Genomic DNA, 17,778 nt, shown 5'->3' with positions numbered 1-17,778 from the left:
AATCTGTTAACTGAATTTGAAGGTTTAGGACTGCAAATTAACTGTCAGAAACCACTCCTTTTGTGTCCCCCTATTTATGATACTGACTGTAAGTACTTAAATTTCTGCCCAAACCTGTGTTGTAGTTGTTGATTGTGTTACTTAGGTAGGACAGATGCCACTGAACTTCAAGTAAAGATACTGATAAATGCTTCTGGTTTTCTTTAGGTAATCTTCTGAAATGGAACCTTTTGCCTTGTTTTCTAGGTTTTGCACTTGACATCTTGTTTGCCATTGCAAATGGATTCTCACCCTCATACGAATTCTTTGCCATCTCTCGCTTCTTGGTAGGGATGATGAATGGTGGGATGTCACTGGTGGCCTTTGTTCTACTGAATGAGTGTGTGGGTACTGCTTACTGGGCATTAGCAGGTAAAGTTTGAGTGCCAATGTCTTTACTGCCAGATAGATGTTAGTTTTATGCACCACTTGACACAGCAGAGCTAACACCATAGCAGCTGCAAATTTAGCTCTGCTTGAGCATCTGTGTGACCACAGTCTGAGTCTTGCTTTGTCTAATATGAACCTTAGACACAGTAGATGACTTGGGACCATTCAGATTTCTGCATCACTGAAGTTGACAAAGGTCCAGTTGAAACATCCCCTGTGAACGTTAGACAGCTAAATTACTCATCCAAAGTTCACAATAGCTGAGCTCTATCCATCACAATGTTGGACTGTGCTAAATGAAGTTTAGTGTTTGTGTGCTAATACCAGTTCTTTCATTCCTGGCAGTTCTCAAAAAATCTGAAGTGTTTTTATATAATGGGAAGATGAGACAACTGCCATGTGGTAATGAGCCTTAGAATTTAGAACAGAAGATATCGACACCTGTAACTGTCTTGACTGTTAGGGTTGAATCTGTCCTTCAAATGTGATGTGTATAAATTGTTCCATTATGGCTCTGGGGCCTCATATGGTCTGTGACAAAGTCCAAAAGTGCTATGCTGAGACTGTCTTTAAATAGGGTATCTTACAAATCATGAGAACTACAAATGAATACTACATATTTCTGAAAGTACCAGTTTTCTGATGTTTTTTAGTATTTATTTTTATAGATGGAAAGCTGAAACATACATTTGGAATTACAGGATTCAATTGTTTATGGGGCTGCTTTGGATGAGGAGGATTCAGAAGAGTGATTTGGGCTTGTATTGATCTTGCAGTTGGGTATAAGACTTACGCCCTGCATCGGTGAAGGACACAATATTCTTTTGTCAGACAGCTGTGGTTTTGCCTGTATTGCCGAGTGACTTTTTCTTAATGAAGCGTTCTTTTCAGTCTGATTCCATGTGTTGAGAGTCGGTAACATTCCTTAAAGGAGTAATGATGTTTTATTTCTAATTGTGTGCTAGGATCTATTGGTGGCTTGTTCTTTGCTGTGGGAATTGCCCAGTATGCATTATTAGGGTACTTCATTCGTTCCTGGAGGACGCTGGCTGTCGTGGTTAACCTGGAAGGAACAGTCGTCTTCCTCCTCTCTCTGTAAGTTATTTTTCAAACTCAGTTTCATCAAGAAAGATGTCAAAACCAAGAAACAAACAAAACCATTGAACAAACTAAACTACTAAGTCAAAGTGTCTTTTTAGGATGGCATGAAATGGTGTAATTAAGGTATTTCTCTCAACCTCTATCACCCCATGTTCTGTACTTTCTTTAAATAGGATTGCTGCAGTATTTGAAACTGTAAGTGTACACTGTATTCTATATGCATTATTACTGTAGATGAGGTGCAGTCTCAAGAATGGTGTAGAAGCACATCCTATTCTTTAACTGGTATGCGTAGGTCTGATACACTACAAGATGCTATATATACACGTTAAGAGATACAGAAGTATTTATGTGGGTTTATGATAACATGATGCTTCTCTTACAATTGTGCTAACACAGAAGGAACAGCATCAAAATTCCTTGCACATACAGTCTTAAAATTAAATTTAATTTTAAATTAAATTAAATTAAAATTAAAAATAGGCAGCTTCCTTTTATTTTTTCAAAGATGATTAAGAAAGAATAGGAAGAAGGTTTCTTTATTAAGATAGTAGGGGTCTGTGTTTGTGGATTCCAGCACTGAAAGCTATATGATGCAGTGTTCTCTTCTTACATAGTTCCTGACAGTAAAATCTCAGTAACTGAAAGAAGAAAATAACTTCAGCTGCTGTTTAAACCTAAGAGTTTTTTCCTTCTAACTTCAATAACTTCTTGAATAAAACTCATTGCTAAAGAGTCAGTACACCCTTTCAAAAGGAAGCGTTAGAATTTAGGGAAGAGTCTTGGAGGCTGTAAAAGTTTTTTAGCTTTCAGATTGATACATACAGTCTTTTGAAGTGCCTTATTCATAGGACTTCAGAGAGGCTTATCTTAGTGTAAGAGAGGACTTTTTTACTCAAGTTTCACACTGCCTCCCTCCTACATTGCTTTTAAACTACTTTGTGCAGGAAATACTACCAGTTTGGGGTGTTTTGTTTTTTGTTGGTTTTTTTTTTTTTATGTTGGGAAAGAAAACCTGTTCCTTTCCAAGCTCTTTTCATTTATAAAAGCACAGATTCACTTTCCTTTAAATTTAAAGGGAAAATGTCACTTCTGGTCAGAGGCAAAAATCTTACAAAGCTTCTGGCAAAAGACTAAAGCTTAAATTACTTCTGGGAATCTAAAAGTAATAGATTTGCTTTGTAGGCTGTGTTGGAGTTATAGATCTATCAAGTGAACAGTGCACATGGGAAGCAAGAGCATGACCTTTGTACAGCCTCTGCCTTCCTGTTTACAGGAGAGAATTTGGGGTGAAGTTTGGAAATAAGAAATGGAAGACAACAAGTTGGTGTTACAAAAACACCATCTGTTACTTGTAACAATGTGGTGAATCCTTAATTCTCTGAAGACAGGGTCCTCATAATACTGTAACGTGTAGTATTGTCCATATAGGTATGTGTATATATGTATACATTCAACATAACTTCCTGGTATCTAAATTGCATATGACTTATGTTCCCTTTCCTTTCAACATGCCTTGCCTCTGTTTCAATGAGTGAATTTTATATCTGAAGGGTTGTTTGAAAAATTCTTTGCTACACTCAAATGTATTTCACCTTCATTTCCATGGCAAGTCAGCCTCACAGAAAGAAAAATCCTAAAGCCGTCCGTGTGTATGTACGTGTGTTTCAGATTCATTCCAGAGTCCCCCCGCTGGCTCTATTCCCAAGGCCGGCTGAATGAAGCAGAAGATGCCCTCTACCTCATTGCAAAGAGGAACCGCAAGCAGAAGTGCACTTTCTCATTAAAACTCCCAGCAGAGAGGAGCTCCAGAGAGGCTGGCAGCTTCTTGGACCTGTTCCGATACAAGATTCTCTTGGGACGCACCTTGATCATGATGTTTACCTGGTACTTGAAATACTTTCTAGGCCCAGCTGTGTTGCTGCTGCCTGTTTTGAGTCTTTGAGAGGAAGTGTTGCTCATCCTGCAGATTATACTTAGCCTGTATGATTAGGGACACTGTACCTAAAAATGATCCTTTTATTATAGTATCTGCTGAGTGCATTTTTAACAGGAAGCCATTTTGCCAGTCTAGCTGTGAGGTGTTTTATCTTTGTATTTTTGTCATGCTTTGAGAGTCTCAAATTAGTTAACGGCCTCTTCTTTCTGACCCTCAAAGACTGCTGAGGTTAGTCATGCTGTTCTTTGTCCCATGCTGTGTCAGTACTTCCAGTTACATGGATCGTTCTTGGTTTTGTGTATAAGGAGCCCATTAGCTGGGGGATAGCCTACCTTGTCAGATGAACGTGTTCAACCCATGATGCTCTAGTCACCAGCAGAAATCTAATTCCAAAAGTGCCTGTTTTGCTACAGATAGCTCTGCTAGCCCTGAGGTCTTTTGCTGCTACTTTGAAATAAACCTTGTGTATGATGTGCTGCATGAGTCCTCTAGCATTTGTTCATACATTTATTTTTGTTATAATGCATATATTTGAGGAAGATGTATTGATTAAGAAGAAAACAAATGGCATCATTTTGTTAGTAGACGACACAGAGCTGTTTTCCTGTTGCTTTTCCAGAATGGTTACTGCAGGCTGGTTGATTTTTCTGTTCCTTAAATGAGAATTGCTGATTTCCTGCAAGATGAGTTAGTTACCAGTTCCTTTCCTCTCTGTAAAGGTGGCAGCCAGGCAGTGGTACAAAAGAAAAATTAAAAGATGCGAATGAATAAAACTGGACCAGGGTGTAGAAATTAGAAGAAGGTGGATGTGTTGTCTGAGCTGTTTGAGAAAGGGTTTACACACAACTGGAAAAGCATGGATGAAAATGGAAGCTGATAAAACAAAAAAGGACCAAGACATAATTTATCAAGTCAAATAATAGTAATATCTTAATTTTATTCTGGTTTGTGCGCATTCTTCTCAAGTGTAGTCCTAAACTTAACTGAGTAATAAGTCAGGAATTGGGTCTGTGCAGAGGCAAAATGGTTTCTTTCCAATAGGAAGCACAATATACTTGTAGGGTAACATGTTAGACCTTCTGAAACTCTAAATATGGTTTATGGTGATTTGCCAGACCAGTGCTTTGATTTGGCAGGCAAAGTGGCAGTTCTAATTTTACTCTTTTTCTCCGTTTTGCAGGTTTGTGTGCAGCTTGGTTTACTATGGTCTTACCCTAAATGTGGGTGACTTGGGTGGAAGTATTTATGCCAATTTAGCCCTTTCCGGGTTGATAGAAATCCCAGCATACCCAATCTGTATTTACTTGATTAACCAAAAATGGTAAGTATGAAATACATTAACCCAAACCCATTCAGGGTTTTGTTTCATTTTTACTCAAAGATAGGTTTCTTGTATATTGCATCTCCTAGTTTGTGTATGGAGCTTCCTGCTTCAATTTGAAGGTGCTATTGATATGTCTTTGTTTCAAATAAAATTTAACTTGTTCTCAGTAGCTCACTTAATTAATGAGCTGTCTGAATTTGGCTCAGATGATGCTGATGCCGTAGATGAGTTGAACCGAGCTGTGCTAACCCCATGCTAACACAAGATGGCATTCTTCCCACCTCTCTCTCGTAGTCCGCATTCCCACTATTAGGTCAAAGCTGTTGCAACTAAACTCAGCTGAAGCTGTCGTGTGGTTTCATGCAATAGCTGGTTGTGTGCACTAGTATGTGAGCAGAGACATTGATTCAAATATTCAGCCTTTTCCTGAGCTGTGATACTCTGGACAATGTCTTTCACTTTTTGTAGAATTGACCTCCCAGTCTCTTCTGCCCGTGTCTCCTGAGGAGCTTTCCAAACATGCACACATAGTGGGAAACAAATCAAAATCCTAGAAGTTGTCAGCCACTGCATATAAAGACTTCTTGGTGCTCCTGTTAAGAGGGCAGTAGAAGCCGTCTAAAAGTGTTAGAGGAAGTGTTTGTGGGAGATGGCATTCAGGATTCCCAAGTGCAAATAAAGAGGCAGCATCAATTTAGAGGACTTACTGCTCTGCAAGCTACAGATCTAATGCAGAATAAAGCTTTGTTATCCTTGCACATCAGGTTTGGTCGGAAGCGAACACTGAGCACATTTCTGTTCCTGGGAGGATTGGCTTGTCTTATTGTCATGTTCCTTCCTAAAAAGAAAGGTAAATACTTTTGTTTCTGGAGTGTGTGATGAGAGTTCTTAAACACAGCATCCTATAACCTAAGAATTTGATGGTTGCTACTAGATTAGGTTCATACCACATGTGAGTCCCAATTTTTGAAGCCAGAGAAGGTAACTTGCAAAAAGGCTAAGCAACAACCTTCCTAAGATCTTAAGGAAAGCTTGTTGGAAAGGGTTGGATTTGAGCTTTTGTCTGTGGATTCTGCGCTGTATTTCTGATCACATCAGTCACTTCTTTCCAGTGTTTCTGACTTAAACCCAAAGACTGATGCTATTTGGGGTATCGCCATAAGCCAAATGATATGTTGGTGTAAGTAATATGCTCGCAACTTGTATTTACCTCTCCAAGTGAAAGACCAGTGTCAAAAGATCTTAAGAATTGAATCTTGGGGCAAGTTTCCATCTTTTCCTCACTGCTCTGTAATGTTCAAGACTGGTATAACTGTGATATTAGTAATGTGGCCACATATATTTCAAGAGAGAAGTCTGAAAATCTTCTGAAGCAAGGGGTTTTTAAGAAATGGGAAATTAAATGTCTTTTTTTTTTGTAGACACACTGTGCTCATTTCTGAATTTCTTCAGCAGGATAGAAACAAAAGTATACCATGAGTGGTTTTTCTTTTTAAAACTAGGTGCATAAATTCGTCTGTGCTGGTAAGATTTGCGTATGTTTAACACCTGCCGTAAGGAGAGAGAAAGCTGCAAAGGTTTGAAGCATGATTCAGAAAGATTAAACGCTTATGATAGCGTGACAAAGTTAGTGTACGTGGCTGTGAATTTAATAGGTGAAACTTTTAAAGAGGAGCAACTTGGGTTTCCAGAAGTAATCCAGATGCTAGAGCCCAGACTCAGATATTCTGGTTAGGCTGGCATCTGATACCAAGTACACTGCATATTAGTTCAAGTACAACATATGAAAGAGATTTTCAGAGCAGAGGACTGAGACCCCCCAGGAAATAATCTGTGTGCTGAACTGCTGAAGTTGGCCAGGAGCAAAGTGCCTTAGGAAGCATGATTTATTCAAGGCAGTAGTGGTTTATTCTGTAGCCTTCTTTGGTAGGCATGTAGGGTGTCTTCTGACGAGCCTGGTATAAGTGAGGAAGTGCTGGCTGTTCTGATAAACAGTATCAAGCCCATGTTTAGTTCTGTGCTTGAAGGTATAGATCACCTCAGACAAACTGTCCTTTAACAGAAAACTGCTTGGCTCTCAGCAAATTCTTAAGTGGGTTTCTTTTCACTCCATGCTGTTGTGCGATTGAAATGATTAGAGATGTATTTGGGTGCTCAAAAGCCTTACAGGGATCACATTTTCTCTGTCAGATACTGGAGTGTTTGCCGTGGTGAATAGTCGCTCTCTGTCTTTGCTGGGGAAACTGACAATCAGTGCTGCATTTAACATTGTCTACATCTACACATCAGAACTTTATCCCACAGTAATCAGGTAACACAAGTTAATTTTAATGTCTTCATTTTTTCTGGTCTCTTAACTGATCACCTTTACTTCTCTTACTTTTTTTTTTAACTATACCTTTTAATTGGAGGTTTTCAGTTACGTATAATGGTTATATGTAGTTTACATGCTCAGCTTCTTCCCTTATCTTTTCATTTCCTCTTCCCTCAAACTTGCTGTGCTTTTTTCAGACTGACCATATTCTTTATATAACAGTAAAATATCCCTTTGGCTGCTTGGTGTGCTCGCAGCCCTCTCTCCACTGTGAGGATAACAGTAGTATTGCTGATACTTCTTTAATGAATGATATCTAACTTTTTCAGTACTTTATAAGCCACACAACTGTATTAAACATTCATGCTTGCTTAACCAGCAGCGCTGAAGATGACTGGTCAATAAGCTTTGTAACATTAACTTGATACTTCATAGGCCATAGGTTTCACTAACTAGAAGCAGAAGTATCCCATGCTTGTGCTGGTAGAGCAGACAGAAGCATCTGTTGTACGGATGCACTTTTATTAGATATTTTAAGTAAGTGTTGTTGTTGATGATCTGCCACCAGTGAAACTATACCGTGGTGTTTTTCATGGGTGGGCAAGTCTTCTCATAAATAGGATTTGCATAAGGGAATTTAGCCAAAGTTTCCGGCAGAGAAGATGTGTTAACTGAAATTGCACTTCTTTATGCTTCTATATGTATGTATGTTAGAATTCTGAGCATGAAAGGGGTTTGTGCTTCTAAGCACAAAGCATATTTTAATTCCTGTCTTGGGATTCTTTCACTTACATTTGCCTTTGCCAGTTACTGTGGTCGGGGTCATGGCTGAAGTGTGGGGTTTCTTCCTTGCTTAATGGCCCTTTTCAATATGCAAATGTCACTGATTAATGACTTTTCTTTGCTCCTCAGAAATGTTGGAATGGGTGCCTGCTCCATGTTTTCCCGTGTTGGTGGAATCATTGCTCCATTCGTCCCATCATTGGTTTGTCTGAACTTCTTACTATTACGTTTATTTTTGGTTTGTGGCTCTGACTTAGCAGAGACCTACAGAGGTGGGAATAATTTAGATAAGTTATATGTATAAACTGAGATATGTAAATTACATATCTTAACAGTAACATGGTAGGCCAAAGGCATTGCAATATAATCTGTGTGATTAGACAAAAAACAACATTATTTAGTTCAGAAGGTGTTTTAGCCCTGTAAGAATTTTGGGACTTAGCTGGTAGACTTCAGCGATGCAGTACTTTCAGTTTCAAAATGGTGATACTCAACTTTAAACCCTAAGCGAGCAGTAGCAAGAAACCCACATAGTTAAAAGATCTGCTGCATCAAGATAAAGCCCATGGGTTTAACTTATGTATCTGAGAATAAATTAGTTTTGCCATCAGTGAACTTCATTGAATATCCATGGATTATAGTTACCAGCAAAACTGTTTATCCTTCAATGAATGAAGATGGTGATGGTGTTTAGTGGTGGACTTGGAGTCCTGGGGTAAATGGTTGGACTTGATGATCTTAAAGGGTTTTTTCCAACCTAGTTGATTGTGTGATTTTATGTGGAGACTTGATACACCAGCAAAGCTTTTGTGCACAAACTTCACAGCGGTCTGTTAAGGCAAAGAAAATTCTGAAGAACAAAACATGGGCATGATACTGTTATTTTTGTCTGTGTTCATAGACTTGTGCATGCAGGTAAAAGTGTACCAGTTTTTTTACACAAACTGCTTGCTCAGGTCAAGTGACAGTTCCTTTAATGTGACATTTCATCTGGAATAACTTCCCTCTCTGCCATTTGCCATCTTCTTATGTCAGGCAGAGGGCTAGCAAAAGGGCAGATGAGCACAGTGAGCCTTTTAATCTACAGAACGAAACACTGGGTAGGTGAGAGTGTGAGCACCTCTGGGGTACAGCAGGCAAAGCCAAGACTGGTGCAGGTATCCCAGGCAGGTTTCATAGGCAGCTTTTGTGTCGCATTAGAGGCACCTATTATGTTGTGCCTAGCAGAGATTTCGCACTGCAGGAGACATAAATCTTGGATCATAATGTTTGAAGGCATCCAGTTAAAGTGAAAATAGCTCTGTTTAAGTAACAAATTAACACTGATTTGAGGAAAGAAACACATTTGTGGTTTGGAATTTCTTCAACTATTTTAATGCATTTTCAGTATCTTTTGTCTGGGGATATCATAAAAAGGGTAGGAAGGGAAAAAGTTAATTGCTGAGATAAGAGATGAAGTGTTGCTCTTCTACTTGATCACAGCCAGTCATTTTCTCAATTTAGAATTTCTTTTTACTATACAAAGTGAGCTTTTTTGAAACAAACAGCTAAAATCTTGCCTTTCAAACAAGCCTGCTTTACTGATTGTACAGTGAACGTACACATTTTGGAGCTGTGTTGTAGATGACTTGTATTTTTGCACAAACCATCACCTAGAGTAGTTTTGCCTGTAACAAGCCATGTAAAAACAGGAAAAGGTATCAGAGGAGTAAAAACATTGCTTAGGCTGTAGGGATAACAGGAAAGCCGAAACCCAGTTGAAGCTAAAACTAGCAAGGAGCATAAATAGGGATTCCATCAGAGAATGGAGAGAAAATGTTTAGACTGATGTTGAATGTGATGGACATACTGTTGGTGGCTGAGATGCAGTAGGCTGAAATAATTTTCCTTTAGTCTTGATAAGCAAAGCCTGACCCCAAGACTGTGCATACCAGCACTGTTGAGGACGCAAAGAGCCAGCAGGCACTGGAGGAGTAATAGGTTCAAGAACAGTTAAAGCTGAAAGCTTTCAATTCCATGCAATAGGGTTCCCTAAGAGGTGGTGAAAGAGCTGGCAGAGGTAGTGAGGCAAGTGTCCATCTAATGTGGCAGATTGTTGTAGAGAAAGGTCACTGATAACTCTTGGGAGAGGCAGGTGATGCTATGTGCCTCTTTAAGGTTAGAAAGTGGATCCAGGGAGTTACAGGCTGAGCAGCTCAAACTTTGTCTCAGGATGATGATGTGACATGGCCTCTCAGAGTCTGCTTCCAAGCATATGAAGGCCAAGAAGGTAATCAGGATCAGCAAATGTAGATTTACTAAGGACAGTTTGCTCTCAGCCAGTTCAGTTTGATAGTCAACCATTTCATTGCAGAAAGTAATATGGATGAGGAGGGCTGGGAAGGCTTTTGACACTGTCTTGCAATATTAGTGTTTGGAAGCTGAGGAAGTGTTTCCTGATGGAAGGAATGTTAGATTTGAATGTTGCATGCTTTACCAGGCTCAAAGGAATAGTATTTGCTAGCTGGTGGCAAGTGGAGGACAGGATACATCCTCCCGTTATTTCTAGAGAATGCAGAATAAGGAGGAGCGATTGACACGCCAAATGGTAAATCTTGAGTGGGATCTTCTGGGCCAACAAGACCAACAAGAAGGATAAAATTCTGTTTGTGGTATGGACTTACTACATGGTCAGTATGGACTGGGAACCAGTTGGCTGTTAGCAGCCTTGCTGGAAGAGACCTGGGAATGGCAATGGATGTCAAGTTAAATGGGAGCTAGCGGTGTCCTCTCATCACACAGGCAAGCTTCACACTGTGTTATGTCAGGCCCAATTCGGTATGTAGCCCACAGATTAAGTTTCCTCCCAGTTCTAGAGGGATGTTGAAAAATCAGGAAGATCCAGTGGAGGGTAAACCAAGATGGTCAGGGCTAGGGCCCATGGCTTCACATGGAAGCTTGAGGGAATATTGTACCTTTGATCTTCCTAGCAGTGTGGAATAGCTCAGCAGGGGTCAGTGGGACAAGTTTTTGGCAGGGGATTAGATAGGAAATTTGGAAAATATTCTTTTAGAGGTTTATTGCAGCCCTAGAAGAGCCTACACAGAGGGAGAGTCTGTCCTTGGAGCCTTTTCAATACTTGGTTACATAAAGATAAGATTGACCTGATCTAGTCTTGGCTGTAGTTGTGCTCAGAGTAGGTGCTTGGCCTAGGTGACCTCAAGCGATCTCTTCCAACCAGCATGTCTATGACTGTGATATCTCTTTGTTACTACAAAGTAATGTTGCATTTATTAAGTAGCATGTATGTTATGGAGAAGAACTGAGCATAAATCTGGCAGCCATTTCTTTAAAGTCCATCCCTAAATCTGTGTTGATCTAATAGTATTGATAAGATACAATTGACAATATCGGTTAAAAAGAGTAGGATAGGTAACTTTTATACTAAATATGAATGCAAACACTTGCCAGATGGAATGGTTGTCAAGGCTGAGTGCTTTAATATGCAGTATGAATTAGAGGGAACCAATCTCAACCTAACTCTCTTCTTTTTTTCCAGAAATCTGTACAGTGGTCTCTGCCTTATATTGTCTTTGGAGCAACTGGTCTTTTGTCTGGACTCTTAAGCTTATTGTTGCCAGAGACCTTAAACAGCCCTTTGCTAGAAACTATTTCAGACCTGCAGGTATGCTCATACTGGAGGCTGGGTGATGAAGCCATGTCATTGCAAGCCCTAGATGGCTCTCAGGTATATTCACAATTTGGATTTTTCCTGCTACTTTTCTGTTGTTTATTTCAGCTGTCAGCTTGAATATGCCGCTCTAAATAGATGAGGATAGTGATTCTTGGCCTGTGGAGATTAAGCCACAGGGAAATATAGAAGGAGTTTTAGTAACCCTACTGTCACATCTGAAATGTGTCTGGAATTGCAGGCTGAAACACAGCTGGGTTAATTCCTCTCCTCAAGGCCAAAAGCTTATGATCTTTTCCTCTGGGAGAAAAGCCTCTCTAATATCTAAGATTGCTGGAGCATGCTTCATGCAAAGCTGGCCATTGAAGTTTGAGAAGCCTCAGGTGTTAAAGAGAGCAGAAGCCTGTTTGTGAAGAGCTGTTCTAAAAGACAGCATGCTGCTGCCTCGACCTGCACTGGCTGTTCTGCTACGTCAGTTGTTAGGTCTATCCTAGAGAGTCTTTAAATGGGTTAAGGCTAAACTAACCTCTAGGGTCTGTTCCACTGTTGATTCTGGGAAATGGGTTTCATTGAAAACATCGGAACTACAAAACTCCCAGGCATAAGCATAACAAAACATGGCAGCAGGATGTTTTTCAGTGGGGCTTCCTTGAATGTTGTTTTTTCATATCACTTTATACTTAATTTTGTCTAACTCCTGCACACCTTTTGAGGTAATACACGTTTTCCAGTCATGTGAAGGGTTGGCTTTCTACGTGCCTGCACCTCTGAGATTGGAGCGAGATTAGAGAGAAGTATCTCTGGAAGTCCCTGGAAGTGTTCACAAGCCACGTAGATGAGGCCCTGGGTGACATGTTTTAGTGGCGGCTTTGGCAGTCCTGGGGTAATGGTTGGACTTGATGATCTTAAAGGTCTTTTCCAACAGAGTTAATTCTGTGATTCTATGAATTTGGGTAAGGTTTTAATGCTTAAGTCCCAGTCCCAAAATTATAAGTATTGATGGGCTAATCCAAATGGAAGTGGTCAGAAACTTGAAGGGCAACTCCTAACCAAAAATGCTTGTTGTCCCATAAGGCTGCGATGCGATGGGATCCTTGTGACACCTTTTACTTTGTTTAATTTTTGGTCAAGCAGTCTGGGATTTGCGGGCATTCATAAGCTTATTCTCACAGAAACGAGGAGGCAGAGTAACTCTTATTTCTAGAATGAGAGCAGTTGCTTCATTTCAAAGGCTTCAACACACTGCCTTGTTTCCCAATTTTAGCTGTAATAATTCTTGACAGGACAGCACAGTTTAGTGACAAAACCATCCTTGAAAGCTTGAAAGAGGCAGCCGTGTAACGATTAATTTTATACTTTAGCTACTTTACATGCACATTTTACAAACATTTTTAACCGTACTGGGTAATGTGTTATGGCACCACATTCTTGCTGGCTACACAAATCCATCACATGCACTTACTTCAAGTTTACACCAGCTGCTACTTGGGTAATTACATCATTATTACATCTTAACTGTGCAGATGGCTTACTAACAACAAATAATTCCAGCAGACACTGCAGGTGTTACAACTTAGAGGTGGGGGAAATTCACATTTTCATTTTCCTTTCTAACCAAGTAAGCTCAGTACTGCTCTTTGAGGTGACAGTTATTGCCATCTATCAGTATGTGCCCAACTTGGTTCACTTATGTCACAGGCTGCTTAAAAATCCCAGCCTGAACAGGATCCACAAAAGGGGGGGGAAAAAAAGGATATTTTTGAGGAGCACTTTTCCCCAGATGGATTAAAATTATTGAATCCATATTAAATAAAAGTTGGTTCAGGCCTTAAGTTAGCCTGTAACTGAAGTAAGGTTATATCTGGAATGTCTGTGACACATTAGGGGTTTATTTTAAAGCTCATAAAGGACTGATAAAAGGGAAAGCTATTGAACATTAACCTTATTTGACAAGGCCATGGAGAGGTCTTACGAAGCTCTGATAAGAAAGATGTAGAATTATTTTACATGCTCTGAATTCCCTCTGTGGAATTCATTGTCCTTTTGTACCACTTTCAAGATAACGTGTTCTGGTTGCCCAGGATGGAGGTTTTGTCCCTGTTAACACACATGAATGTGATATTGAAGTTGGACAGCATCCAGTGATAGCCTGACTTTCCTCAAATAATTTTAGAAATCCAGAAAGAAGCATAACATGATTCCCTTTATATTTTCTGACAGGTCTTAGTGCTCAGACTGTTTGAAATTCCTTTGCAGTTAATGCACATTGCTGTAGCAAAACTCCCTCTGAAGACAGATCTAAAGCTACAGATTTTGCTTGCATGGTACTGTCAGTCGGGAACATGATTTCCATTTCTCTATTTTTCGCCCTCTCTCTCACCCTTTGCGTATGACTAAGCAGGCAGAAGTCTTAGGGTGGATGGAAGCATACTGGAAAAAATCCTAAATAAACTAGATGGAGTTTATACTTTTTAACTGGAATGATTTGTATCCATTCCATGGAAAAATGCTATGCTGGCCAAATAAGAATTAACTAGCTGTAATAGCTAACTTTAGTTTCTGTATATGATATAAATTATGTTGCTAAAAGGACTCTGGCTGGAGTAGGTATGCCTACAATAGGGAATTTACTTTCTGACCATATAAAGTGCTAATTTTCTCTTCCCTTTTCTATAACCTCTTCAGTTAGTATTGCAGGAAGATGATCTTAATTAAACTTGCATAGGAGAATGCCCATGCTACACATGGAGAAGTAATAATTCAGATGGAGAAGCTTTTATCTAATCAAGTAATCTGTGTGTTCTGAGCCTGTTTCCAGTAGCTCACCACAGAGTAGTGGCCTTTGAATGAATTTAAGAAAGCTGAACAAATTGTCACTTCATTCCAGCCAGTCTTTGTCCTGCCTGTATTCTCTAGTGTACTGATGGAGCAGAGAAAGACCATCTATTAGAAGCCCATCTCTTCCAAAGAAGTTTTGAAGAACCAAGGTCATAAAGAAACATCAATTCACATAATGTCTTTTAAAAGTTTTAATACCATGATTTGACCTATGTTTTCTTACTTTTTCTCTCCTAGCATTCCCACAGAGGTGTAATGATTGATGCTTATGTATTTTTGGAGAGAGCTGTGCTAACCAGTGACTCTGTTTTCATTTCTAGTCTGGAGACAAAGACAGCTCTACAGGGAGTGGAAGCGAAGATGAGGAGTTTTATGATGCTGACGAAGAGACTCATATGATCAAGTAATGAAAAGAAGAAACACTGTCCTATTTTATGCCTTTTCTTACTTGTCTGGGCAGTCTGGCTGTAAGATGAGTCCTGGGGACCTTGCCTGTCAAGGAATGTCATTGGGCAAGTGCCTGTGTTTCTCCTGACTAGCAGAGGGGTTTGAGTACTGTTCGGACTAATTACACCACTGATGCTCTCCATACCAGGCATCCGTTCAAATTCTTATGGTTCATGGTTACGGTGCAGGGACCACAGTTGAAGCCAGGTGAGACAGCAAGGGTAGAACTGTTTATGTGTGAAGCCTGGGAGATCACCTAGGCTTAGACATGCTTGGACAGCTCATCAGTGCACATGTTTGTATTCTGTTTTCAAGGTGGTTGATTTTGATTCAGTATAAATTGATAAACTTGGAAGCATCCACTGTTGGTTTTTATATACAGTGAAAGTGGTCTCAGAATGTGCTGTGTTGCTACTTCAATGGGAACGAATTCCTGAAATTGTATGTTAAAATGGCTTCTGCATATTGAGTAGGGGAGAGGCAACTATGAACATAAGGTTTCTCTCTCTCCACATAGGCACCTGTATAAAGTTACAGGGTGCAGCTGGTTAGTCATGAGCTGTGCAATCATTAAGTTAGTTATAATGGAAGGCTGGGAGGAAGGACTACAGAAAAGAGCAGCCATAAAGCCTGCAGAATAAAGGACATTACTGATTTCTTTTTTCCCTTCATTTCATCCGCCAAGTGTTTTCTTGGGGTTCTGCCTACATCTGCCTCATCTTCCCCCCTCATCTCAGCACTGCTGTTTGTAGCTTTGCCTACGTTTACCTTGTCCTCACTTTGCCGTAAATATTGAACCTCAGCAATTTCTCTGTGCAGTGAAGTATTCTGTGAAGGATATAACTTCCTGGGTGGGACATAGGTGAAGTATTTATCACATACTCTGTGTTGTGAGGTATGTGGTAGAATATGTAGCTCGTCTTTCTTTCACCTGTGTGTCTTTATTTCTGAAAGAAACTTAACTCTGAAGTGCTAAGAGGAACTGTGGGTTGCTGTTACATTTTGGAGATTATTGCCAGGAAGCTGCTAGTATTTATTTTAAAATCTTGTGTGTAGATAGTTATTTAAAATAAAGGGGGGGGGGGGAGCCTCTTCAAGATAGCATTTGGTTACTTGATATTTCTTAACCAGGTGCTTGCTCAAGCACTTAGTTACTCAACCTTGTTGAGGAAGACAATTTCACTCTCCAGTTTAAACTGAGCTTTCTGTAAGTACTTCATTAGAAGGATATGGAATACTGAAATATGAAACATAAACATAACAGATGTTTCAGCTACAAAGATGAGGCCTTACAAGGATTCAGCTTGATGATGTTGCTGTCTTCATCCTCTAACCTGTAGCTTTCTATTGATTAGAATTGACTTCCATGAAACATTTGTTAGTCGTTATACATGGAGTTCCTAGCAAAGAGCCACATAAAGGCAGCGAGTCTGTTGTCAGGCTCACTAGCCGTTGTGCATGTTAGACTAAGGGAAAGCTGACTGCTGAATATTTTCTGGTTAAAATCAGAAGCTCCTTTACTCTGAAGTGAAAGTAAAGAAAGTTCAAGTTCAAACCTCCCATGCTCCTTGTTCACTGGCAACTGTGCTGAGCAAAGTGCAGCTACCCTGCTTGGTGCAGAGGGCAACCAGAGACTGCAGGTTCATACATGTAGTGCTTCCCATTGGCCTGAACTTAATCCAGGCATTGACTGAGAGCTAAGTTGGGAACTTCATTCCCTATGGAGAATGTATCAACATTGTTGAGATATTTTTATTTTTTTTTGCCTGTTGTGAACTTCACTAGAAGAATTCCAGCTTCCAGTGTTCACTTCTGGGGGCTGGGTTTTTTTTAAGACTGCCAAATAGCTGTAGATGTGGCAGAGCACTTTTAAAGCCAGCTGGATAGTCTGTCTTATTTGGCCCTTTTGTATGCAAGAAAATGGCTCCAAACAAGGTACCCCAAAATACTTGGAGAGGTTGAATCTGTTTGTTCAAAGAATTTAGTTTCTCGTTCATGTTCTGAATTATGGACAGCTGGGAAATAGCTTCTGAATAAATAAAACTTGTTTACTCAGAAGGAGAAACAGTGGTTATCCTGGCTGTATTAACATGCTAGGGAAGTAATAATCCCCCTGTGCTGGGCACTGGTGAGGCCGTACCTCAAATCCTGTGTTCACCTCTGGACCCCTCACTGCAAGAGAAACATTGAGGTGTGGAGTGGGGCCAGAGAAGGGCAATGGATCTGGTGCATGGCCTGGAGCACAAGTGTGATGGGAATGGCTGAGGGACCTGGAGGGTTTAGTCTGGAGAAGAAAAGGCTCGGGGGTACCATATCGCTTCCTACAGTTACCTGACAGGAGGGTGGAGTGGGGTGAGGTCCATCTCTTATCCCAAGGAGCAAGGGATGGGACAAGAGGGAATGGCCTCAAGCTGTACCAGGGGAGGTTTATACTGGATGTTAGGAACAATTCCTTCCCCAAAGGGTGTTCAGGCATTGGAACAGGTTGCCCAGGGCAGTGCTGGAGTCACCGTCCCTGGAAGTGTTCACACACCGTGTAGATGAGGCCCTCAGTTCCATGGGTTAGTGGTGGCCTTGGCAGTGCTAGGAACAGTTGGACTTGATGGTCTTAAAGGTCTTTTCCAACCTGGTTGAGTCTGATTCTGTGCTGCCATGACGCAACAGGTTTTATTAGGTGTTTGCTGCCTCTGTCTCTCTTTGGACAGTAGGTGGAGTAAGTCACCTGAGAGGCAGACAGGGGCTCTTAGCTTTTCTTGTTCCATTGTTTTACTGCCCTTGTCTGCCTCTGGCAACCCTGGTCATGTCATGGGATACCTTAAGGTAACTTTCATTAGAACAATAGGATGCTGTAATGGTTCAGGTGGAGATGATCACAAAACCCAGACCTGAGCTAGGTTTTGTGATCGTCTTCAACTTATAATTAAACTTAACCT

At 40.4% G+C, this 17,778-nt stretch overlaps 1 protein-coding gene across 3 annotated transcripts in view; it reads left to right on the top strand.

The window, feature by feature from the left end:
• SLC22A15 (solute carrier family 22 member 15) overlaps positions 1-15,521 on the top strand; it is a 31,495-nt gene extending 15,974 nt beyond the window's left edge. Inside the window, exons 4-13 of one of the 3 annotated variants that reach the window (XM_065676323.1) lie at positions 247-411; positions 1,395-1,524; positions 3,202-3,417; positions 4,650-4,790; positions 5,558-5,643; positions 6,215-6,295; positions 6,984-7,104; positions 8,020-8,092; positions 11,429-11,554; positions 14,719-15,521. In XM_065676323.1, coding sequence (XP_065532395.1) covers positions 247-411; positions 1,395-1,524; positions 3,202-3,417; positions 4,650-4,790; positions 5,558-5,643; positions 6,215-6,295; positions 6,984-7,104; positions 8,020-8,092; positions 11,429-11,554; positions 14,719-14,805 — 1,226 coding nt within the window. In that variant the 3' untranslated portion in view covers positions 14,806-15,521. Of the gene's footprint in view, positions 1-246; positions 412-1,394; positions 1,525-3,201; positions 3,418-4,649; positions 4,791-5,557; positions 5,644-6,214; positions 6,296-6,983; positions 7,105-8,019; positions 8,093-11,428; positions 11,618-14,718 lie in introns of all 3 variants that reach the window. The other 2 variants (XM_065676322.1, XM_065676324.1) reach the window with 2 other exon arrangements.
• Positions 15,522-17,778: the final 2,257 nt, after the last annotated feature.

Source organism: Lathamus discolor, chromosome 4 (genome assembly GCF_037157495.1).
Source record: "Lathamus discolor isolate bLatDis1 chromosome 4, bLatDis1.hap1, whole genome shotgun sequence".
NCBI classification, from domain to species: Eukaryota; Metazoa; Chordata; class Aves; order Psittaciformes; family Psittacidae; genus Lathamus; species Lathamus discolor.
Note: the sequence above shows the minus strand (reverse complement) of the source record. Positions and strands in the feature narration are given on the sequence as shown.